Below are 27120 nucleotides of genomic sequence, written 5' to 3'. Positions count from 1 at the left end.
TTAGTGACTCTGTCATTACCAAGAACTTACACACATGAAGCTTTGAAGTCTAGAGATAGCCGTGAGGGACCACAAGTCCCACTTAGGCCTCTTTCCCTCTAGTGGATTTGTCACATGGGCATACAAAATACATACGCAGCAAGCACTACTCTCACCCATATTGGCGTTTTTGTGCCCATTGAAGTCTATGGAGAGTGCTCAAAATACATAAACATCTGTACATTATCTGTATAACATCAGAATTGCATACGTACATAGGGGCTGTCATAAGTATTTCAATTTCCTCCGAGACAGCAAATCAGTATTACAGATTCATCACAAGGATGCAATACTGATACGCCTATATTGCAGATCCGTATTATGCAATTTTACAAATACGCTGGTATGAAACTGGCCATACCTGGAGACTGCAATTTTAGATATCAGAATAGTCAGAGTAAAACCAAAAACAAAAAAATATCCACAAAATCCAAAAGTTGTAACACTGAATACCTTGCAATTTTTCACAAAAAAAAGTGATCAGTGAGAAGATGTAATGGGGTCAGTAGGCCTAAATTAGGACTTTAAGGTCTACAACACCCCAGACATGTGAATCATATAATGAAGGGGTCACATACCATGAGTTATACAAAAGTGAACTTTTAGTTTTGGGTACATTAACTTTTTTTGAATACACGTATATAAATAGTACATAGATGGCAGGTTATAAAAATAAATAATATTATTACAGGTAAAGGGCTCTTTTCGGACCACTACAGACACGGTTTCACTTTATGTTTTTTTTGTTTTTTTTTGCAAGCCCCACAAGTTATCTAACTCTCAGGTGTAATCCTAATGCCTGCATGGTTACGTAGGCTAACCCTAGGTATTTTTTTCTTCCATCCTTCACCTCTTGATTTGATGGCCCAGAATATGTAATAATCCAGCACGTAGTGTTTCATTGATGCCAGGGTACATTTACTGTCCAAGAAAAATGACTAGATTGCCCACGATTTTTCTTTGTGCTATAATAAATTTATCCAGCTCGAACCGCTTATGGGATAATCCCCACACAATGCAACATAACCTGTAGGCAGCAACATTGTTATAATAGCACTACTGTGTACGATGGGATGGGGGGATGACATCTCTAAAACTCAGTGGAGTCTGAAAATTTCTATAAATATCAGAAAGAGGAAAATTGTAACGATAATTGGTATGCCCATTGTTAATAATTCAGAAAAAGGAAAATTCCACTTTTATGCAAATTGACTTAAGCCCCTCCCTTTTTGCTGTCCGGTTTGCTTTAAGATTTTACGGATTCTTCCAAATTAAAATCATTTCCAACATTGCAGAGATCCTGCAATGTTTGCCCCTTTAACAGCTAGTGTCCCGATACAGAAAACAAATCTACTAAACACCAGTCAGATATGGATCAAATTCTTAGTAATCCCTTGCCATACATCGTTATGGCCTGTGATTGGCTGTAGGTGTCGGTACAGTATGTCCTCTCTGCAGTGTCATAAAAAGATCAATGGGGACATGGAGTGGTCCATGCTTGATCAGCAGGGTATTTACAAGGGGAGTATGGGCATAATTATTATTTTAGTCCACACGCAAATTCCATATTTTTTATTTTTCTTTAGCTGTAATAGCCCTTTAAGAAAGTCAATCAGATGTTTTCTTATACTTTCTAAATTTCACTAATTACATGGACTTTTACATGGAACCTTTCAGCTGTATCTGATATACAATGAACACATCATAACAAATGTAAATAGTACCGACCTGTAGAAATTCATTCAACTCAACTTGCCCGTTCTTATTTAAGTCAACTTCATTCAGGATTTCATGTAGATTATTGGCGTCCATCTGAACATTTATATTCTAAAGGAAAAGACATACTGGGCATTATGGAAAACATCAGAAAATGGCATTTCACTAAGGGTATGTTCACACGAGGTCATTACGTCCGTAATTGACGGACGTATTTCGGCCGCAAGTACCGGACCGAACACAGTGCAGGGAGCCGGGCTCCTAGCATCATAGTTATGTACGATGCTAGGAGTCCCTGCCTCGCTGCAGGACAACTGTCCCGTACATTAATCATGTTTTCAGTACGGGACAGTTGTCCAGCAGCGAGGCAGGGACTCCTAGCGTCGTACATAACTATGATGCTAGGAGCCCGGCTCCCTGCACTGTGTTCAGTCCGGTACTTGTGGCCGAAATACGTCCGTCAATTACGGACGTAATGACCTCGTGTGAACATACCCTTATTTGTTAATTTTTTATTTTATTTAAGACCTGTCCAGGGCATGAGAAATTCTGCAAATTTTGCTACTATGAGAAATGCATATTTAATTTTTTGTTAAAAAAAACAACTCCTCCAATTGTTCTTAGGTTCCATTCATATAGTGTTATTCCCATTCTGTGGGGTTTCCGTGGTCTGCCGCGCTTTTCTTACCATCAAAAATAACACAACCCCGACAAAAACGTAAAAGTCCCAAATATATGTGAATGGGATCCGACAGAATTTGTTGGGATTTGTCTGAGATCTGGGATGCTGGGATCGGTCATTGCTGTCATAGCTCTATTAAGAACGAAGCCATGACGCTAGTGTGAACAGAGGATTTTTAGAACACCAAGGATGAATAAGAGAACATTCAAGGACGATAAATGAATGAGAGAACCCAGGATAAAGGTGGGCGGATTGTAGGAAATAGTGGGGAGGGCAAACAAAAATGTTGATGGGATGAATGATATAATGTTACAGAAGGGACAAAGGGTAACAGAGTATTCAAGATGAAGGCGTGTACAACTATAAAGATGGGGGATGAATTCTGGGAAACGGTCAGCATGAATGATAGAGTTTTGGAGGAGAGAGGATGGAGAGGATACATGGAGGATGGATGACTAAGAGGACAAAAAACCAAGGAGAGTAAAGATGGACGACAGAGTGTTCAAATAGGAAGTACATATGACAACAGTAGAGGAGATAGGCAAGACGACAGGTGCTGAAGGAGGACGAAGAACACAACTAAGTGTGCTTGTGGAATTGATGACATCATAGCGGACATGAGTGAATGAATGAAACCGTTTTATAGACCGCGTCAGATAAGCTTGGTGGAGAAAAGAACAATAGGAACTGTTTTGCCATGAGCTGTGTCTGGTATTACAGCTCAGCCACATTCCCCTGAGCTGCAATATAGGCCCATGGACAGGAGTGGCGCTATTTCTTGAAAAATAAGATCTATGACAACCCCTTTAAAGTGAAAAAAAAAAGTTTATTGTAGTAAAGCCAGTTTCACACACAGTGTTTAGTATTATTATGTGGTCTTCCGCAGCAGGGTTCTTCGACTATATGTTAGTTGAAAGTCTATAGTAGAAGGTGAGGTCTACATACATAGCATTTTAGTCTGTGGTGTTTTAGTGGCGTTTTTGGAGACAGATCTTGCTGCGTTTTGATAAAACCAGCACTAAGTATGGTGATTTTTCACTGTACAAATTTACACAAATTTACATGCGTTTTTAGTGGCGTTCTCTTAATAACGCCTAACTCACCTCCAAAACACGTTGGACATCCAGTATGGTGATGAATCCCTTCTTATCTTTATCAAACTTGTGGAATCTCTTTTTATACCTAAAGTAAAATGATTAGACGATGAGTGTATCTTAGACTAAATGGTTGCTCATAAATAGATTGAACAGGATCTGCTGACCTGGAATACTCTTCCCCTCTCCTGGTTTGGAAGGATAAATGTGCTGAAAATGGATAGCTTACCTAAACTATTATACTTTTTCCAGAGCGTCCCAATCCCCCCACCCCGACAGTATTTCTGTCATTTACGACGTATTACCAGTCATTTTATTTGGAAAGGGGCACGACGCCATCTGAGTTATAATAGTCTCAGTCAACGTAAATAGAGGGGAAGCGGGGCTTCCAGACTTTTCTATGTAGTATAAAGCGGCTCTGCTTTCCTGCATTCTTAGTTGGACTACAGATTATGCAAATTAGCAATGGAAGCGTGTAGAACGTTACACTTTCTCCCTCGACTCCTCACTCGCTTTTTTGGTCTCACTCGTGGGTTGGTGGAGGGATGATATAGGATCCCACCCTAGTTCGTTCGCTTCTCTGCTTTAGGCAAAGAGACAACAGAAAAATGTATCTGGCAGGTCCTCAGGGTCCCCCAGGGCCTCACATCCAATAATTCTTAGATTTTATCCGCAGATTTTGAGTGGGTTGAGGAGTTTAAGAATATCATGCGCATTGAAGTCTGGATATCAGCAGTGGTTACGGGGGGACCCCATCCATAATATACACACACACACACACACGCGCGCGCACTTTGTCTTTGAAAGGATAGCGTTTTTTTTCTCCCCACATACACGACTCTTCTCCTATGCTAAACCCAATTACTATCCTGCTGATGTTATAGTTTGTACTATTTTCTATACTGTAACATGCTCTTTCTTCTCCCTTTATGTGAAGTGTTATTTCTCCCTTTTTTTATTTATCATTATGGAAACATTTTTTAGATGTGTGACTTAATTGTGATAGATTTTCGTGTATCCTTGTATAAGCCAAACCTAATTTTGCTTATTTTTGAAATGCCTAATAAAAACTGATTTAACCTAAAATAGTTGCTCATTAATATTCATTAGGGGTTCCGCCTTTTCAGAATACATAATTGAGCAGTTTCCACTTGAAGCTGATTGGTCTGTCATGGGACATCACAATCATTTCTGTGCAACAGTCAATGTGATTGGTTAAAGCCATCGCTGAAGCTCCAAACTCATTCACTACTACGTAACATTTCATAAAAACAGACACTTAAAAACGAAGATACTCCCATGAGAATATATTGTAATATAACATTGATTGTAACTCAAAAAATCTCTCAAAAGAAAAACAACATCCTAACTTTAAAGGGGGATCTTTTCGACTTTAACATTGACACCTATCCTTAGGATAGGCCATCAATGTTTCATCAATGTTCAGCACAATGAATGGGCCCTCTTTATTGCTTAAACAGACACAGACTCGTCCATACGGCTGTGCCTCGTACCACAGCTCGTGTCATTCAAATGAATGATGCTGATCAGCGAGTGGTCACGGCTAATAAAACGGTTTGTAATGTATTTGCGGTTTAAAAAAAACTGTGTTCACTACCATGGCCCGATCAGAGGCTGATTTACCATTGGTGCAGCTGCACAGGGGCCCATACGGTAAGGGGCCCACTGTCACCTTATAGTAACCTTCTTTTGTCTGTTAGTTTGCATGTAAATTCCTGAGATGATGAATTTTATGGCTAACAATTACTGATGGATTGTTATAGAGACGTAAGGGGACGATCTGTGATGAGATATTGTAGAGCAAAGGGCCCATATACGGTTTATGCACAGGGGCCCTCAGCTGTCTGTGTCCGACTCTGTTACTTTGTTTACAGATCCGCATAATGAAGTTTTGTACATGATGACGTCACAAGACCGACGCAGCCAATCAAGGAACGGATATAACATTACGGTGGCATGCTAACAACAGCCTTTATGAACGTCACTTATTTACGAAGATTTGTAAACAAAGTATCGGCAGCGAGGGAGCAGTGGGCCACGATGCTGAATTAAGTATATTAAAAAAAATTATAACCAGCATAGTTAACTTTTTCTTTTTTTAAGATTTAACAATGTCGGAATACCCCTTTAATTGTAAAAAAACAAGTCCGTGCTGAGGCAATAATGGCTAATGTTATCACTGCAATGATAGAAATGCAGATACGATGATTTACATGGATAGATTAAATTAGGACAGTAAAATCATAGCAATAGATTCCCCATCTTTTTACCAAATGCTTTCTACTCGGCTGTATTTCCTAATGTATATTGATTTTGATTTAATCCAAAATATATTGAGCAGAGGCGGCTGGACGTGATTCTCACTGGAATTACAATCTGTATTACATACACAACAGAAATACAAAAAGTAAAATAGAAGGCTGCAAGGGTTTTACATCTGACCCTCTTACCTGTCTATATCTGAAGGTGATAAATTAATTTCTGATCGATCGGTTAGTTGTTCAGATCGCGCTTTGTATCCCATTTCATAATACAGAAACTGCTTTGCTGTTTCCAATTCTTCCTGGTAAAATACAAAGAAAACAAGAAATAAACATTTTATATAAAACCTGTCGTAGATGTTAAATGAGTATTGGCCGAAATGAACAATTCAGACTGACTGTGCCCACCATTGAGCGATTTTTGGTTAACTTCTTTCTTCGCAGATGCCGTATTGCCCCCTTTAGTCTGCCATGTTGCCGTTTTTGGCTACTTGATCATAAACCGACGTTCTCCAGGACGTTATAACAGAGCGTGCGTTTGACACATTCTCTCCCTCTCTATGGGGTGGCATTGTTTTTGCTTAAAATATTGGAAATATTGTATGTTTTTGTAGTGATATCAGGCAATTCTGTATTGGAAGCTATTTTTTTTTAAATCTAATATTTATGGTAAGTTTTCAAGAGGTTGTTTAGTTTGGTAAGGCCCCATGCACACGACCGTAAAAACGCCCGTAATTACGGGCCCATAGACTTCTATTGGCCACGGGTACCTTCCCGTTTGCCTACGGGAAGGCGCCCGGGCCGTTGAAAAATATAGAACATGTCCTATTTCAGGGAGTAATTACGGCACGGACAGGCCCATAGAAGTCTATGGGGCTCAAGTAATTACGGGTGGCTACGTGTGTGCACCCGTAATTACGGGAGCGTTGCTAGGTGACGTCGGGGATTTAAATTTTTGAATAAAGAAAAGCAGAGAATATGGCGTCTGAGCGATCATGTGACCCATTTCCAGCCCCTCTTTTTTTTACGGGTCCGTAAATACGGGTGGAATACAGATGACAACGGACCCGTATTTAAGGGTACGGGTCCGTAAATACGGGTTAAAAACGTGTGACAAAGGACCCGTATTTACGGGAGGGAAAAAGTACGGTCGTGTGCATGGGGCCTAAACCATATTACCTCTGGGACCAGCTAAACACAGTGGGTTCTACAGCAGAGAGTCCCAATGATCATATATCGATGGTCTTTCAGAGACAAGATCTCCCGTCATTAGTTCATAAAGCCACTTTCTACTACGTTATGACCTCGTATGACTTATGGAATCATTTTAAGAGGATCTGTCACTAGTTTAGGAATTCCCAATCTCCTAGCTAATCTAATAGGCGCTGTCACACTTATAATGATAGTGAAAAGTGTGTCCCAAAAAAGTTTAATATTTTAAAAGTTATCAGCTTTTTTTCTAAATATGGAAATGAGGCTATACTAGACAAGTGGGTGTCAGCACCAGCGATTCTCCTGAGGTGGAGCCTCCTCACAGCCTCTGATGCCATCCTATCAGCATGAAGCTACTTCACACAGTGTGAGAGACTGAGACTGAAACAGTGGTTACATGTGAAACATGAGATTCTAATCTTTCATATGACACCAGGATCGCAGTTCTAGCTGTGAAACATCCGGAGGGATCACCAGTTGAATACACGGTCGGGAATGGTAGCTGTATACTATATGATCATGCTGTGTTGCTGGGCATGGAAGGGGGAGGAGCTGTAAGCTGATTGGACAGCGTCATAAAGGAAACATTACACCGCCCAGAGTGAAAAGAAAGAGAGTCACCTCCCATTAGGCAAGTATAGCCAAATTAGCATATTTAGAAAAATACCCATAACTTTGCAAAAAAGAAACATTTTTTACACTGTAGTTATCAGCATCATTGCACCTATTAGATTAGTTAGGAGATAGGGAATTAATAAACTAGTGACAGATCCTCTCTAAGCCCGCGATTCCAAAATTTTCCTTCATAGGGATGTTCAAACCAGATAGGGACCCCACAGAGGATCCCTAACCCGTCTGTAGGCATCATACGTATGTATAGATGGAGAAACAATAGGAGTGCCATAACAATGTGTAGCGCAGCCTACATAAATAAGGCTGCTGGCGAGATTTTTTGCGGGTTGCTTGTAATTTTGTTCAAAATTCTTTTGCATTTTTACATGCAGACAAGAGGTTACCACCACATAGAATACAGTCCGGACGCTTTAATAAACTAAAATTCATATATAAAAACAAGATGGTGGTGTACAGGGGTCATGGCTGAAAGTTATAGCTGCCAATGTTGCTTCCGCCAACGTCTTTACCGCAACGTGTGGCCGTAGCGTGACTGTACCTAGTGGCATCCTGTCATCTCTATATGGGCAACTGCTGCTGTGCATCTCCTAAGTCATTATCTATTACAAGAAGCAGGACGACTGTGTATATATATATATATATATATATATACACACACATATATACACACACACACACACACACACACACACACATATATATAATACAAGCATTGTGTTATTGCGAGTGTGCCAAAAAAGTTGAAGCACTAAACCTAAAGACCACACCTTATAAAAAGATACCAATACCATTTACACAGATCACTCTAATGGGGAGATTTATATAAACGGTCTCACAGCAAAATTAGCCTTGCTGCCCATGGCAACCAATCACACGGCAGCTTTCATTTTTCTAGAGCAGTTTAAGAAATTAAAGTTGAACTCTAATTGGTTGCTATGGGCAATTTTTTTGATAAATGAAGCCCAAAGCCTTATCAATGTATCCGTGAGAGGGACAGACTTACTAATACTTTCTGAGTTTTAGACAGGGTAAACTTAGACAAGGCATTTAGAAAATGCACCAAATTGATTAAAGTGGCACACGCCATAAAATGAATTTGGCTAGACATGCTAGAGACTTTCCTCTATCTTATCCCACCTATTAGTTAGCCTAGTTATTGCCATATTTTGGTGCATGGTGTTGCATTTTAAGTCGATCCACAATTTCAGGCGTGTCGAAAAAAAAGTGTCTAAAACAGTTAAACATTTGGCCCATAGCACATATGCCATTTTAAATAGTAAAACTGCCCCAATGGGCCTCAAAATTGTTTCACAGGGGAAGCTGGCCTTGTTGCCCATAGAAACCAATCACAGCGCAGCTATCATTTTTCTATAGCAGTATAGGAAATTCAAGCTGAGATCCGATTGGTTGCTATGGGCAACACAGTTACTTTTTCTGTCCGATAGTTTTGGCAAATGAGGCCTATTGTTCCTACTACTGAAAATATGTCAAATAAATCAGTGATCATAAGGGAAGACATCTTACTGGACTTATTGGTGATCCCACCAAGGAACACTGCGATGAGTCCCACCATAGCCAGAAATGGCTGATAACAGGGAACAACAGCTTGTATCTCTAAGGTTTCGCGTCCCTTTAACTAGAAAATACAATGACAAATGTGACGTCACCACTATTGGAAGGTGCCAGCCTATCGTGCCACATGTATTCGAAAAAAACCGAAATATTGCTAAACCGCTGCTACCCATTGGTTGGGAGCTCCAATTAAACGGTTAGGAAAAGGAGGGGAGAAGGAACTAAACATATGTCTGAAGCAAGTTAAAAGGAAAAATTTAAACAACTGCTCAAAAAAAAAAAGGATCTCTTTCTGTGCCGAGAAAAACAATTTGTCATAATCTGTGCGCTGATCTGTTTTTTGCATGAGAAATGTGAGGATGGAGAAGGGCAATATGCACAGAGCGGTGGAATACCAATTAATCCCCTGCTCCTACGTGGCCTTAAATATAAATGTCTTTATCTTCCATTAACTGGCCATCGCCGTGTGAATTTCCTTTATTGTACGTATGACAGAGAGGCCTCAAATGGTCATGTGATCAGCACCCTATTATTCCCAAAGATCTACAATCAAGTCTGGTCTTGGGTGATCGTTATAATAAAGGGCAATGCGACCCAGACATGTTCATTTTTTATTCAGAAGGTATGAAAGTAAGACCGCGTTCAGCTTTATCCTGACTTCAGACGGAAACGTTTTCATTAAAAAAAAAGCATGCTGCAATATTTACCCCTCCCCCACATCCCGTCCTTTAAGTTTAAAGCTCGGACGCTACAATACGATGTGATACTAATTGACGTGATGTTGCAGAAGTGGGAAAATCCAGTAGCTTCGGGTTCTCCTGTGATGGTCGTGCCCATATTTCCATGCACCAAATAAGTGTGGATGAGTGTCATGTTATCTATGGTTAGCTTTAGTGTAGCAATGCTCCGGGTCCCCAAAGGAAGAAAAATTAAATAGAATGTAATGCAAACCTAATGGTCAATGAACCATAAAGGGGTTGTCCAGGATTAGAGAAAAGGGTCTGCTTTTGTCCCCCAGAAACAGCGCCACTGTAGTCCATGGGCTGTCTGGAATTGCAGGTCATCTCCGTTAGGGTCTATACCCACTACATTTGCTGTATACGTTCGAAGCATACGTCAGGAGTATAGGCATACCGTCGTCCCCAGGCTCCCATGCTAAAAAACATATTGCACAGATACATTTTTGCGGGATGCCTCTGCATGGAATACTTAAGCAGACTGCGCTATTCTATACAGTTGAAAAAAATTTTATACAGACGTATACCAGCCTGATGGAGACTCAAAGGGACACTTTTTGGGCCTCCGTCGGGTGAATGAGGGCCTATGGATGCTTTTGACATATGCGCTGGGAAAGCATACGCCAAGCAGATACTGCAAACACAGTGTGAATTCGAGCTTAAAATGAATGTGGCGAAGCTGCAATACCAGACATAGTCCATGGACAAGAAAGGTCTCTTTTCTGTCAAATATTTTTCTATTAATATACAGTAAAAGCAAAGTCAAGGCACATAGTAGGTATTAAATTACATGTTTACAATCACAACAAGGTGCAAAACCCAAGTAAATTGCACCGCCAGTAAAACCAGTACAAAAAGTAGGTGCAATCGTCAGGAAGCCTCCAATAGTCATCTCAAGGTTGCCAAATTTTAAGGAATTTTACAGAAGAGCCTTTTTCTAATGCTGGTCAACACCTTTAAGAAAACCAGGATTCCACTTGGTCTTCCATCTACACATTGCAGTGTCCATTTGGAGACAATAAATGGGGATAATATGGGAGAAAATGACAACATGCACTTGATTTACCGTATTTGCCATGGATGCGTACTAGAAGGACCCTCAACTTCAAATACTTCGCCAACTGTTGGCCCCTTTAGCAACTAGACCAGTATTTCCCTACCAGGGTTCAGCAGAACTCTGTTGTTTGATGGAGTCTGCTTTGCCTTTAGTCACATTGAGCTTCATAGCTCGAAAAAGGGGATCAACGATTGTCCAAAAATTGGAAACCACTTACAAAGACAATAATCGAATCACATGCAACTTTCTTTACTCCCTTGATTCATATAATCGGTAGAGATTTCACACATTTCGATTATAAAAAGCAGAACTAATCTTAACGTAGGTATACCGTATAGGCAAAGCGGGTGGCGGTTGTGCGGTGGCCATGCCCCATGTGCAGCTGCTCCTACAGGGGGTGCTATTCAGGGTTGTGGGGCTTCAACAAAGTGGCACAGTGGGTGACTAGTCCGCTCCTCCTACAGGTGCTTTGTTATAATGGTGTTTGTTGCCATGTAGGCCTGCGCTCTACACAAGAGTTTGGTTCTACTTGAATGAAGATGTTGTAAAGTCTTGTTCATTTAAAAAAAATACTTAGACGTAATATACCACTGGCATGTCTATTTTAGTAAATACTTTCATTTCCTATTAGAACTCTGCGTTGTGCCGTTCCTCTGTTAGTCCTCTTTGAAATGTATGAATGAATTGACATTGGGTGTTACCATTCTCCTTAAGGCTGAGTTCACATGGGGCAGATACGCTGCGTAACGGCAGCCGTCCTGTGCACCGAAGGGAATTCTGGGTGAAAAACCTCACCAAACTGTGGTGCACTTTTTCGCCCCCGGAATGTCCTCCGACGTTTTATCCCAGGAGACCGCCAGACTTCTGGGTAAGTATGAGATTTTTTTTTTTCTGAGTTGCTTTTTTTGCGGCGGAATGGCTGCGCACCGACTGCAAAAAACACAACAACTGCTATTATGTTGCGGGTTTTACCTCCCCATTGAATTCAATGGGGAATTCCCACAACAAATAATCAGCGTTTACGCAAATACAATTGACATGCTGCGGAATAAAATTCTGCACCGCAGGTCAATTTCTGAGCGTTTTTTTTTCTGCTCAGTATTTACGCAGCGTGTGGAAGAGATTGGTTGTCTCATCCACTTCGCTGCTACTGCATTTGCTTTGGATTTTCCGCAACTAATTCTGTTGCGGAAAATCCGAAGTATTTACGCAACGTGTGAACTGATCCTAAAGGAGCATGTCCCTACCCATTCTTACGCTGTCACTTCTGATTGGACATTGTTAATCTGTGTAGGGACACACCCCCAACTGGTGACACCCAGTTGACAAATTATTCATATATTTCCAGGAAGAATAATAGAGGAATGACACAATTTAGAGATCTAAGAAAAGATGTTCCAGAATTTTTATTTTATGGGGAATACAAGTATTTACTAAAACAGACATGTGTGGAGAGGTGACAGGCCTTTGAGCGAACCAGGTCTTTTCTATTTATGTATATAAGAGCCCGTTATTGCTACACCCCAGATGTTCTTAAGCTTATCTTATACAGTGCATTTTATGTATGTACTTGACTATTTTTTCATACTTAATTCATCTTCAAGCCTAGTTAAATTGACTAATTTGATTCCTAATTTGGATATTCAGCTTGACAGATAATGCTCCGAGCACAAGGACTAATTCTTTGGGGTTTAATAGCACTTGTGCCCCTGCAGTGTTCCTTGTATCACTGAAGCAACATTAGCATTAGACTCCTTGTGGCAGTCTGAAGATTCTAGGATCTGTCCGCAGATGCTGTATCATAATTAACGCTAAGTGGGACAGGAACTTCTTCACAACAAATATGGAAACTATTTTGGACATTGGGTCTTATTCAGGTCTACAATGATCACGAAAAAAATAATTGAAAGCGTTGTATGAGATAAAAAAAATTCTGCTAAACATTCCCCCCCCCCCTCAAGACAGCGCCACCCTTGTGTATAGGCTGTGTCTGGTACTGCAGCTCAGACCCATTTAACCCCTTTAAAAGCGATTATTATACCAAACTACCATACCTTTTTTTTTTGTTCCTTCCAATTTAATTCTTTGGCCATGATGTCTACAATTCGTGGCAAAGCTTCTTCAGCAGCTTGTACATTCAGGAACGCAAGGCGTGTGCGTCGTGAAAGGATGTCCACAGCCGTGCAGGCGTATTCCCTCAAAGCGTATTTTACCTGTGTCAGGAAAGACAAATAAATGTAAAATACTTGACCGTCTATTGCTCAATATATGAGAGATTTTTGCTGGGAGATTTTCAATATATGTTGACAACCCTTTAATCTGGCATTTGATAATGCAGAAATTCACAGAAGTGCATAGTAACCCTGAATTTCGCAAAGATCAGAAGCAGAAGACTAATTAGGAGACTCCTGGGATGAAAAAAAAACAAACATTGACTTGGCTATTTTCATAGGAGACTGTACGTGTGGGCTTTATCCATTTGTACTTTACCGCCCCCCCCCCCCCTTTACTGCTGGCTCATTTACAGGTAATGGGGGCACAAGGCCCCCAATTTCATGATCATCTCCACCTTTGTACTCACATTTTTAATGCCCCAATACATCTAAAATGAAAAATAAAACACATTTTGCAAATAGTCCTGATAAAAAATGTCCTTTCGTTTTGTGTCTACAGCTACTATGCCGATCTATGCATATCCAGAGTAACAGACAACAAACCCTGTGTCATCTTATCTTGCAGCCATACTCACTCCTATCAATCCCCTACTTCTTACTAACTTAGCAAATGCATATTAACAAGAACCAGGGGACAGATGGAAGGGTATGTGACAGTTTGTAGTCTGTTACCATGGAGACACATAGGTCTGTATAGGAGTTGTAGACACAAAATAGTAGGATGATTTTAGTTAAAGTAATATGCAAAGTTGCTTTTTTCTTTAATTTTAGATAGCTTGGAACAATAAAAAATTTTTAAAACATTTGGGTTGTGATGGTGGACATAGCCTATAGGTTCACTTTTAATTTTACTGCACCCCTGGATATTTTGGAAGTGAAAAAACATAAATGAAACGCTATAGTTTTATCTCATCACAGACAGTAAAAAGCTCAACAATCCACCATAAATATTCTAACAAATGACAAATAACGGTTTACACAAGACATATATAAAAAGATCAGCACAAATGGAAACAAATGGTATATCCCATAGCAACCAATCAGATTTTAGCTGTATCTTGTTACTACAGTGTAAATAATTAAAGCGCCGTCTGACTGGTTGCCAAGGACGACACCACTATGTGCGACTTTCCATAATTATTCCCCCCCCCCCCCCCCCGCACTCAGTATAAAATAAAGAAAAGATCTTTAAAACGTTAGTAAGGTCACTCATTTTAAAAAGTCTCCTCTAATGAAATGCATGACAGTGGCAGACATGCCAACATGACCCATTTCAGGGAGAAAACATTTTTCTGGTGTGACATTTCCCAATTACTTTGTGACTGAATTAACGTGGATTCGACTAATGAAGTGAAGTAGATAAATAAATTTTATATGACCTAATTAACTGATCCCAGTGAAGGAATATGTGGGAAATAGTCATCCAGACAAATGTCTCCCTCATGAAATGGTCATATTGTCATGTCTCCAGCGAGGAAAATTAATGCACGCCAAAATATGAGACTCAAGTCGGATAAACAGCTTCAGGAGATAAAGACTAGGCCGGAGCACCTTAAAGGGACCCGTCACGGACGCCGCAGGTTGTGATGCACCTTTTAGGTCTAGTATCATTAATGTTTTTGTAAGTCCCAAGGTCAGGGTGAGAAGATAGTGATGTAATGGGGACATATATGTTCATGTACTCTGCTAGCTGACCCCAGGGTTACAGACGACATATAAGTACCGTTTGGTCTGATCCTGCAGTCATGTGTTACTCCCTTATATATTTCCCGATTCACGCTCTTTCATCTGCTGATCGTATCGTTTATGTAGCCGAAAATAATATCGTTGTCGGCAGCACAACTCCCTGTGTAAAAAAGATGTGCTGCCGACATGATAATAATGTATGGGGACGAGCGATCGTGGTAATGACCTCTCGTCCCCATACATGGCTACTTGTGAAAGAAGCAAATGAGCGCCGATCAACGAGCTGTCTCCTTGATCTTTGCTCGTTTCCATGGCCCTCGTCGGTCCGTGTAAGGGACCCCGACACAAGAGTGCAGTATCAAACAACACAGGGTGTTTGTAGTCTTTACCTATGGAGATACATAGGTCTAAATAAAAGCTGTATACACAAAACGGTAGATCATTTGCAAAGGTGCTACATTTTTGAATATGCAAACAAAATCGGTTGCACATCGTTTAAAGTGAATGTCCAATCCTCAGCACAGAATAAATGAATTCAAAAAATATATAATAATAATAATAATAAATAATAATAATTCTGCAAATGTAACCCAGCCTACCCTCTGTTCGTCCGAATGGAATAGGTGGGCAGACTTTGGTGAGAGAGGTCACAAGCTTTGCCCAACCACTTTATTAAGTTGTGCGGACATTAATATCATATTCTGTAGTTCACTGCATTGGGGTAGGGTTTGTGTAAAATTTAATAAAAGGGGCATTACAAAAAGTTATGGGGGTGGAAAGGGGCAGAACTTAAAATGATATGGATGTCAGGGCTGTATATAACTATTCATCTCAGACATCACATCCAAAGAGCTTTACAGTATGCGGCTAAATGTAAACCAATGGAACAGATATCCATCAATACAAGTTCTATGAGCTGAATTATCGGTGTGCCTATGGCTAGCTTTGAAAATATATAGAATAGAATTAAAACTACAGCAGTTATAGATAAGGTATAATGGAATATCTCCAGTGTGAAAAACTTAACATTTTTGTTTTTTAGTGAAGTTGACTTTTATTTTTGCAAAAAAAAAAAAAATAGATACAACTGTAAAACCAGGTTAAGACTATGCAGAATTAAAAGAAAATGACATAAAAATTAAAAACATAGAAAATATATTTTCTTTTAATTTTTTTTTAACAAGCAGATTCGGCTGATTTTTTATTGCAGTGCACTTTAAACATTTCAACAAACCTCAGCTTCAATGTACGGAAATTCAGAAACCAATCTCTTCCCCACAATCGGCCATCTCTTTCCAGTAACCTTAGCCAATTTGGCCACCTCGAAGGCCTTGTCACCGTAGGTGGCAGCCAGGTGCTGGGCAACCTGCGGGAGAGAATCAACAATTCACTGAGCATCTCACTCTCCAGCCTCCCCTCCTTCTGCTCGTCGGAGCACAGCAGGAAAAAAAAAAAAAAGGAAAAAAAAAAGGCAGCTACTTATGTCAGATTCCCAAAGCTTTTATCAAACAGACTGAAGAGGGTATTAAATCTTGATTGTGTGGGAGGAAACGACTTGTGTTGTGAACGCTTAGGCCAGCACTTATACTACTATATGCATGTATCAATGTAACTGTGACTAATGACGCGTCAACTACTTTTTGCAACTGTGATCACATTTAACGAATGTATTGTTGGAATTAGATGTCACGGAGATGGGACTGTCATCGAAATCACAAAGAAAGAAGAAAAAAAAAACAGAACAGAATGCTAATTTCTGTAAGCGGGCTCTGCGGCGCAGTCGATGTTTGTCAAACAATTAAAACATTTCATACCTTCTTGAAATTAACACTGGCACAAAATTAGATGCAGATGAATTGTTCTGCTGCCTTAGCAATACATGAGAATTTTATCACAAGGTTGTTGATGGTAGGGGCCAACTTTTCCATGTGGATAGAACTCTTTTTATATGTCCTATTAGGGCATGTGGCGCTAATAGAGGTGGGACCCCCTCGAATATCTAGAATGGAGAGCGGCTCTCACTTTGGTGGTTTTATTATTACACTCATTGATGTAGACATAGATTGTGTCACTTTTTATTTCCTGCAGGGTAAATAAAGACTAGGTGTCCCTTTCCCAGGTGATAAGTCCTGAAAAAGAAGTCTTAGCAGGGGGAGAGGGGGGGGGGGGGGAGTTGTATTTCAACTTTGGTAAAAGGTGCTGCTAGACAAGGGTTATCGACAGTGGACAGCCCCTTTAAAACAACCGGACCTTGTGTGCCAGCCTTGCGTTAGGTCATTTTGGTATCACAGAGTGATTGGCTAATGGACTTTTAAAGAAATGAGACCCAGCTTGCATGTGTGGCAAGAACTAATAATGTGTAACACCTGTTATCAATCACATCTAGGTTCATCGAGGACAGATGGATCCTGCATGACACGCAGGTCATACATGCAGGACCCGCGGTCACCGAAGCCGCCAGTCCCGCTGACCTGATGGATTTGGTTTTGAGAGCAAGATAGCGCTTGTATGTATCCAGGACGCATAGCAGCTGTATCTTAGGTCCCCTGCACACGAACGTGCCGGTAATCACTGTCCGTGATAACGGGCACGGCCGGCCTGCGGTCAGCCACCCACATTTGCGGGCCGTGCTCCCACAGAAAGTATGGGAGCAAAGTCCGTAAAAAGCAAAAAATAGGAATTGCCTATCTTTTGCGGAGCCTTTCTACGGCACGGACACTTTCCTGTAAATATACGGGAAGGTGTCCGTGGGCAATAGAAGTGAGTGGGTCCGTGTTTACAGACTGTAATTACAGATGAATTCTACGGTTGTTAAAAAGTAAAAAATGTTTTCAATAAAAATCAATTAAAAAGTTTAAAATCCCATAATATGTTGGTTTATTATTTAAAAAAAAGTGTGCAAAGGTTTACATAGCCTTTAACCTATCTCTAAACCGGACATAACACGACATGTATGGCGCGAGATGTTAAACACACATGTAAAAAAAAAAGTATACCTCCGACAGCTGCCATCTGTCAGCTATTTGTCACCCTCAGACAGAAATGTACACATTTAACGTATATGTTTTTTTTTTTACTTGTTGGCGCGAGATTGTATTGAATTGACATCATGACAAATTGTATAACTTAATGCAATTCAAGAAAAGTTAAGTTTGGACATCTGTAGCTCCAGCTCCTAATCCTAAAAATAGCATTTTCCCTTTTTAAAAGGGGTCGTCCTATGAAGACAACCCAACTTGCAACTGGTGGCCATACAGATACATTCACTCATAGGGGGGGGTACAGAGCGGGGAATCCCGGCTCTATGATTTCAATATGCCCTAATATGTAAATGAGTTGTCTAAGTGATAAAAGGCAATAAGGGTAATCGTGGCGTTGCCCTAACATTAAGGCTACATTCACACGAACGTAGCCAACCTTGGACATGAAAAACTAAAATTTTTCACGTCCGAGGTGCACCCGTGCGGGACGCGCTGTCAAGCATCCCCCATAGACTAGAGTCTATGGAGGAATGCGTTAAGCGCAAAAAAGTAAGTAATGTCCTATTTTTTCACAAACCCTTCACACGCTCCATTGAAACAATGGTCGGTCCCATTGAAATACATGAGACTGCGTGACCGACGTTGTTTTAACGGCCGTCACATGGACAACATTATAAGCTCGTCTGAATGAGCCCTAAGGAAAGTTTAGTATTCCTACGGTTTTATGTAAATGTTGTCAGTGTGGTCATTACGCATTGCATGATGGCTGGAATCACGCTGGAATTTACCTCACTCTCTAATCCATAGTCCTGGACAAGACGGATGTAAAGTGTAGGAGCCCAGTCTTTCCCTCCCTCAAGGAAAAGTCCAACAGTCCTGCAGGGTCCCGCTTTCAGGTTATGTGCTTTAATTGCTGCATCCAACGTGTCCTCAGCCATAGAGCGGTATGTCGTCCACTTGCCACCTAATGGAATATACCATATAGCAGTTAAGACTTCCCTTGAAATCCACCGACAGTAGATCCATGGCAGATTTTTGGTGAAACATGTTATATGATTAGAAAGTAAATACGAGCATTTGTGTGTGTGTGGTGGTGGGGGAGGGGGGGGGGGGTGAAACAAAGGTTACCCTATGTGTCTATGTAAGGGAAGAGCATGTACAGAAATTCCCTAACATACTTCTATCATCAAATTCAAAGGCAAGAATCCAATAATAGAGCAGCAGCAAAAATAATAATCTATTTCCATCTTGTTGCCCTGAAAAACCTTGAGCAGAATGCATTTTACCATTTACAGCAGCCTGTATTATGCTATAATGCTGCAGACACAGGCTGTTATAAAAAAAAATGTCACATGACTATTGCTAAATATTATGCCCAATTAAAAAAAAATACCTTCTTAAAAAAACAAATAATCATTCAGATCAAATCAGATTGTTAAAATATAATTAAAATTACAATCCAGACAAAAGTGTTGAGTCGAACCTGCTAATTTTATGTCTTATCTTCCCTCTCAGAATGCCCGCTGAGTGGGTGGGCTCTACCTGGTGTGATGCCAGAGCTGTGTTGCGTGCTCTAAACCAATCAGATGTCTCTCTATGCAGCTCCACCTCCCCTACACCCCTCTTGCTGTTTCATTTCAACAGTAAGAAACTGCAGCTCCATCTCCCTCACCCCCCTCACCCCCCTCACGCCCTGTCTACCATTTACTGTATTACTTGAGGCAGGATTTTGTGCAGACTGAGGAGCTTCCTGAACATTTACAAATAGGAACCACTTTACTCTAATAAGATATATTACAAAGTTTTATAAATTCACATGTACTATTAATTTGCGCAAAAAAACAGATGCTTAAAAAAATACAATTCATTCAAAATAGTAAATACACAAAAAATGCAATACTTGCAGAAAATCTACACTTGCAAGAAGATTATGTTACCTGCTATTGTGACGAGGCCAGTCTCACTTACGTCAACGACATGATTGCGAGAAATAGACTGAGTGTCCGTAGAATTGGGATTTGTGACCAATGGACGTATGCCGCTCCAGGCTGCGAGTACATCACCCCTGCGAACTGTCAACAAAAACACAGAGAAGTTACACAAAACCTCGGACCACTGCTCTTCTACCATAAGATAAGTAAATCGCAATAAATAGAAACGGTAAGTTCAGGTAAGTGCATCATCTTTGTGTTTTATTGTCTACCGTCTGAATACAGAACTGGATGCAAATGTATTTTTGGTGTCATTTGGTTATATTATATACACAACTGAAACGTGATCATCTGAAAATCTCATTGGTTCAAGACAGATTTGTCTTTTTTTTTTTGTATCCATTCCGGTGTTTGGCTTAAAAAAAAAAAACTGCACCAAAACCTGCCTCGAAAACAGCATGTTTGATTCCAGCCTAAGGCCCTGTTCACACGGCTGATTTTGCATGGCGTGTCTCGCCGCAATATCCGCCACGGAACTATTCCTTCCGTTGGTAGAAAGTTTCCTCCTTCCCATTGACTTCAATGGGAGGTTCGGGCGGAATCCGCCCGAAGATTGTGCAGGACGCTTCTCTTTCCCGCTAGCTGAAAAAAACCTGATTCCCTTTAAAGGCATTACAGCAATTTGTGGAGTATTTGTAGAATACGTTATAAACGTCTCATAGATGGGCCCCAGCTCTGGTACTACCAACTATAAGGAGAATGGGAATCCTATGTTGTATCGAGCAAAATGCCCAAAATAGAGAGGAGGGAGCAGATCGAGCTTGCCTCCATTTCTCAGCCTCAGTTGGGCATTTTGCTGGACGCAACAGGGGTCACGGGACCCCCCTTCTCTTAATAGGTAGAAGTCCCACAGGTAGGGCTCCATTCTATCAAACATCTGTGCTGTATATTATGGATATATCATAAACGTCTATGGTAAGCATATCCCTTTAAATAAACATCTTAACTTAAATGACATAAACAAAACATTTATGGTAGAGATGTACGCACATTCCTGGACGCAGCCATGACGACCAGAATGAAAACATCTATTATTTATATTGCAGACTTCACTCAGAGAACTGAAAAATTAGGCACAAAAGACAAAAAGGTTTTGTTTTTTACAAACTTTCTTTTTTTTAATTTAATTTATAAAAGCTTTAAATTATAAAAAAAATTATACAGAAACCTTTTTTATGCAAGTTTACATTCTTGCTTCTAATCTTATAAATGTCTATTGTTAAACAATCCTCTTTTAATCCATCTTAAAATCTTAACATCAACTGTACAATTAGAAGAATAAAGCTAAAGACGTCCACGTAACATAAAAAAAAATATTTTTTTTGCCCAAAGCCATGTGTGATATTTTTGTACTATTGGAAATAAATAAGGCAGGAAACGTGTCTCCCCCGATATAGTAAAATATCCTACATTGTGAAGGTAACTTGAGGCAAATCAGAAGTTCATAGGAGGATTTCCTGGTATATCTGCCTCTACCAATTATCATTAACAAGGTAGGACGCTGACCCTTACGCTTGACCACATGGATTGGCAGGGTGATAGGGTTACCTATATTGCCAGGGATAGAATACTCAGAATCCAATGATGTACTAGAATGTATTCCTAAAAACATTTATGTATCAAAGAAAATAAACAAAAATTAAGGAGTCTAAAATAAAAGAATTTAAAAATAAAAAAAATTGATAACATTTGCAGTAATACATTCATTCCCTGAAAGAGGAAACCATGTGTAACCGCAATGATTGGCTGCCATGATCATGTGATCTGGTTGTAGACAAGACATCGTTAGGTCACCTTTAACAAAGGCTGGCAGCATGGAAACGGAGGTGAATTTTAATAAGGAGTGTTTGATTTTCGTTATGTTGGGCAGATTTAGGGCTTATTTAGACGAACGTATAATACGTCCGTGCAACGAGCGTGATTTTCACGCGCCTCGCACGGACCTATGTTAGTTAATGGGGCCGTTCAGACTGTCCGTGATTTTCACGCAGCGTATGTCCGCTGCGTAAAACTCACGACATGTCCTATATCTGGCCGTTTTTCGCGCATCACGGGTGCGTGAAGACCGCGCACGGCACATGGAAGCACATCCGTGTGATGCGCGTGATTCGCGCTACAGTAGTCAAAACTATGAATGAAAACAGAAAAGCACCACGTGCTTTTCTGTTTACAAACATACAAACAGTGTCATAATGATGGCGGCTGCGCGAAAATCACGCAGCCACGCATCATAATATGTTGCTAACACACGGAGCGGTTATGGACCTTTTGCGAGCGCAAAACGCACACGCCCGGGTGAATCCGGCCTTAAATGGATGTCTGTTTAACACCATATCGATGTTAGGTCTCCGACCCCCGGCATTCGGAACGGAAATGCTGCTGAATTTCTATGCAGAAGTTCTGCAGTGTTTCTACAAAACAAATTCACATGCTGCAGATTGAGAATTTGCACCGCATGCCAATTTTTGTACTTGTTTTCTGCAGATTTTTTCCGCAGTGTGTGGATGAGATTTGTTCAAATTACATCCCCTTTGCAGCTACTGTATAAGGCGAAATTCACACGAACGTGTGCATTTTGTGCGCGCAAAAAATGCAGCGTTTTTTGCGCATTGCAGTTCCGTGTGTCATAAGTGTTTGGTGCGTGGCTGCGTGATTTTCGCACATATGCCATCCTTATGACACTCGGTTTTGAGGTTTAGAAAAAGAAATGAAGGAGGTGGTTTTATTTTTCCCTTCATTTCTTGATCTACTGTAGTGCGAATCACGCGCAGCACACAGAAGTGCGTAAGTGTGCTGCGCGTGATTTTCACGCACCCATTGACTTCAATGGGTGCGTGATGCGCAAAAAACGCTCAAGTATAGGACATTCAGTGAGTTTCACGCAGCGGACACACGTTGCGTGAAAAACACGGAATGTCTGAATGGCCCCAGTGCCTTACATAGGTCCGTGTGACGTGCGTCACGCGCATATTACGGACGTGAAACACGTTTGTGTAAATAAGGCCTTAAGCTGTAAAATGCATGGAAATTCCACAGCATTTCTGTCCTGTGTGCAGGAGGCCTAATATTCTGTGCCGATTCATTTCATATCATAAAATCTTTATAGTGGTTTAGCTCTGTTTTGCTAAACGAAAGCTCCAGATCCACTGCCTAGACAGAGTTAAATGATAAAATTCTGGTTGCTTGGGATTTTAGGAGCTTACTGCATACGGTTTGATTATTCAGTTCAATTTATGCATTGTATGCAGTAAGCTTTTAAACTCCCCCTAGTGGTGGCTGCAGGCAGCCAGAGTTTACTTTCTGAGCTCTGTCTGTGTTTATAAAGCTAAGAAATTAGCACAGGATTTTGGAGCTATTTAGAGAAAAAAATGTTTGATAAACAAAAAAGAAAGAGATGGCGCTCCACTAAGGTGATAAGATACTTGATTATGAATGAAATCTGTAAAAGTGTATCTGGATTGACTCACCCGGTAGAGTTGTGCAAGATCATCGGCACAATTCAACTTTGTTGTGTATCGGGTGTGATTCACCCTGGTGTCGGTACACTGAGCAAGCCTCCGGAGCGGACCCCTGATGTATAGCTCCGAGATTGGAGATTCCAGAGATTATCGGGCGCTCTTGTGCAGATGGTTCAGTGAGTCCACAATCGGATTTTGAAAAAAAAAAAGGATTTATTCAGTGAACATACTTAAAATACAAGTGCTGCAGCGCATTTCAACCTCGGTACGAAGGTGGAAACGCGTTGCAGCGTTTTTATTTTAAGTATGTTCAGTTGATAAATAGTTTTTTTCAAAATCCGATTGTGGACTCACTGAACCATCTGCACAAGAGCGCCCGATACAAGTAGTATTTTTTTCCACGTTCATTTAGAGAAAAAATGTGTCATCAGAAAATGACCTATTGTTTAAATCAAGTTTTTATGTTAAACATTTTTTTCTAAGACTTTTTGGTGATTTTATTTTATTTTCTAGGTCATTATCTTTATTAAAAAAATAATCCTAAAATCTTGCAGTTTTCACTCTGACCACTGAGCCTCACAATAGTCGGACACTTCTTGTTCTGTAGAGATCACTTCTCAGCAGTCATTATCACAGACAGAATTACAATGAAAGGTAACACCTCTATATAGATAACACAGGATGCACCATTCATAATAGACTGACCCTTCCTGTTCAGTAGAGATCACTTCTCAGCAGTCATCTCATTATCATCACAGACAGGATTACACAGACAGGTAACACCTCTATATAGATAACACAGGATCCACCATTGATAATAGGTGATGGACACAGCTCCCACTCCATGCACAATAACCTGCACAGATCACAGAGCATGCCCACAACACTCTCTCATAAATGTCAATGGGTCATCTCCAGACTATTGTTTCCTATGGTCCATGTGGTAGAGGTAAAGCATATCTATAAATGCTGTTAACAGCAATTCAGCCAATATCAAAAAATAAAAAAAAGAGACTATAAAAAAAATAAAATGTTTCACTATCTGGTTTTAATTAGTAAAAATATATATAGGTGATACATTCCCTTTAATAATTTAATGCACGTCTATGGCCATTCAGTTGAGCCCAGTTCATTTTTCCATCCATGTAGTTCTGCAAAATGGGAGCAAAGCATTTTGTATCTAGAAGGGCCTGTAACTGGTGACATAACTATAGTAAGTTTGTAATTCCTTCCCTTACAATGCCTGTACATCCGGCGGTAGAGCGCTAAAATGTGCAAACTACCATGTTTTTTCACGGTTTTTACAGTCGAAACTTATTTAAAATCATGTCCAGAACTGCATAGAAAAACTGTGCCAATTCCCCTGTACAAATGCATGGGATACTACCGCCAGGTATACAGGCGCCCTAACATCAGGGGTCTGCAATATGCACTAAAAAATCAATTTTGATATTTGTCAATTTACAAAATTGCATAAAATAAAAAAAAATGTGAAAACAAAAAATACGGACCCAGCAAGATCGCTCAGGAGTAAAGGGAAGGCGGTCGTCTGGCAGCCTGTTAAACTGGCCTAAATGAAGTGCTAATCACAGAAATAAAATAGCATATTACATTTATAAACTAATGGAAGTGGAAAGAGCTGCTTATGAGACATTATAATTAAACAGCTGGAACATATCCAAGCCTGTGTAAGTCGATAACCTTGGCACGGTGTCTGGCAGGGGAAAGGCAGGTCTGTGCGGAGTTGATATGGCTAGCGTGGTTGTTCATTCAATAACAGGCAATCTATAAACACAGCTAATTGCATAAGTGAAAAACAGCATGGCGGGGATTCTACTGCCGAGCGGGGAGGAAAAAAATAGTGTGCATCCAATGCCAGGCTAAAATCACACTCTAAACAATAATCCACGGTGCGGCCAATACCCTACCAGGAGCGTAATAAATCAGACAAAAATAGCTCTTTTTAATATGTCAAAAAAAAAAAAAAAGAAGTATAAACCCTCCCCCACTCACATTCACATAGTAGATTAAAATCAGACACATTGTTTTCTTACATTTCTGACTGTGTTACGTTGTAAATATTTTCCTATTTGTAAATTTTTTTTCTCATGGTAATATTTTGTTTCCGTTACTATTAGGGTATGTGCAAACGAGAAGTGGCTTTTACGTCTGAAAAGACAGACTATTTTCAGGAGAAAACAGCTGCGTCGTTTCAGACGTAAAAGCTCCTCCTCGCATTATGCGAGGCGTCTTTGACGCTCGTAAATCTTGAGCTGCTCTTCATTGACTTCAATGAAGAACGGCTCAAATTACGTTGCAAAGAAGTGTCCTGCACTTCTTTGCCGAGGCAGTCATTTTACGCGTCGTCGTTTGACAGCTGTCAAACGACGACGCGTAAATGACAGGTCGTCGGCACAGTACGTCGGCAAACCCATTCAAATGAATGGGCAGATGTTTGCCGACGTATTGTAGCCGTATTTTCAGACGTAAAATGAGGCATAATACGCCTCGTTTACGTCTGAAAATAGGTCGTGTGAACCCAGCCTAACAAAAAAAAAGTCACATTTACAAATGATGAGGCTCATGTGTCAGCATGGCACAACAAAAGCGCCATATTTATCAATCCATGGGCGGACTGGGAGTGATCCTGCCCCTGGACATTAAAAGGTCATGAGTCCCATACCAACCACTATAGCCATGATAAACTTGGTTGGGTTATAAAATTATTAGAAGAACTTATCACATACTATTTTTTTTTCAGGTCCTGCACTTAAATCTTTAAGGATTGCTCATCTGCCCCGTGATTATGGGCCCTCAGATACTGCGCTAACACCAGAATTTTGGTGACATTCCAAACCAGAAACAATAGTATAAATGTATCAATTTGTCAAAGGAATGACGCACATCGCATAATACATGTGTCGCAAATCACAGCATGCCAGACACGCCACTTCATGGCTGTTGTACAAGTACTCCATTCCTGTGCCGTAACATGGCGTAAGTTAAAAATACGTTTGGCACAACCATCCATACATCTATCGTCGCAAAATAAGTTAGTGAACTTGGATTACTGCATTGATTACTAATTTAACAACGATATTCTATCCAGAGGCATCCAATAAAAACGAGTACATTAAACGTATATGTTTTTCCTACTTGGTAGCCTATGGGTGATGAAAGCCACTGTACGGCATCTGATTAACGTATAAGTCATTGACTTTTTATTACGTATCCGTTAAATGGATGCCATTATAGCCTATGAGTGATGAATGCTTCTTTTAGGCATCTGTCATAGCCTCCGTTTAACGTATTCGTTGGGAGCTTTTCCCAGCGTATCAGTCAAACCGAAACCAATAAACGCAAAGTGAAGAGAAACCGGGCTGTGTGCCTTTATTTAATGGACCAAGCACCTGTGAAACCCACACTTTTAATATCATGTCCTTAACTGAAACACCATTTGCCAATTACCTCTTGGAGAAGTCATTAACACAGAGGTTCCCTTACTTTTTTACTGTGGATTTTCACTCAATGTGCTCAATAAAAGACCTAAACACTACAACGGTTTGCGTGTTACTAGTTTATTTAGATTGTGTTTGTCTAGAATTGTGACTTCGATATCAACCAGATCACATTTTAGTAGTAATCATGCAGAAATCCAGGCGATTTCAAAGGGTGCATTTACTTTTTTTTGCAAATGTATCTATGAATCTATGAAATTTGGGACTAAGAATAGGCTTAAAAAAAAATCTGGCTTGCTAAAAATACAAATTGGAAACATCTACAATGCCTTATAAAGAAAATTTAAA

The 27120-nt window shown here is 40.2% G+C and overlaps 1 protein-coding gene across 1 annotated transcript in view; it reads right to left on the bottom strand.

Annotated features, from left to right (window-relative positions):
- Window positions 1-27120, bottom strand: part of GPD2 (glycerol-3-phosphate dehydrogenase 2) — a 119262-nt gene that overhangs the window by 9965 nt on the left and 82177 nt on the right. Inside the window, exons 10-16 of the mRNA XM_075829303.1 lie at window positions 19803-19937; window positions 18654-18829; window positions 16119-16250; window positions 13079-13237; window positions 6003-6115; window positions 3541-3619; window positions 1768-1866 (exon numbers count right to left, since the gene is read on the bottom strand). Coding sequence (XP_075685418.1) covers window positions 1768-1866; window positions 3541-3619; window positions 6003-6115; window positions 13079-13237; window positions 16119-16250; window positions 18654-18829; window positions 19803-19937 — 893 coding nt within the window. The remainder of the gene's footprint in view (window positions 1-1767; window positions 1867-3540; window positions 3620-6002; window positions 6116-13078; window positions 13238-16118; window positions 16251-18653; window positions 18830-19802; window positions 19938-27120) is intronic.

Source organism: Rhinoderma darwinii, chromosome 6 (genome assembly GCF_050947455.1).
Source record: "Rhinoderma darwinii isolate aRhiDar2 chromosome 6, aRhiDar2.hap1, whole genome shotgun sequence".
Taxonomy (NCBI): Eukaryota; Metazoa; Chordata; class Amphibia; order Anura; family Rhinodermatidae; genus Rhinoderma; species Rhinoderma darwinii.
This window is presented reverse-complemented; position numbering and strand designations above follow the sequence as displayed.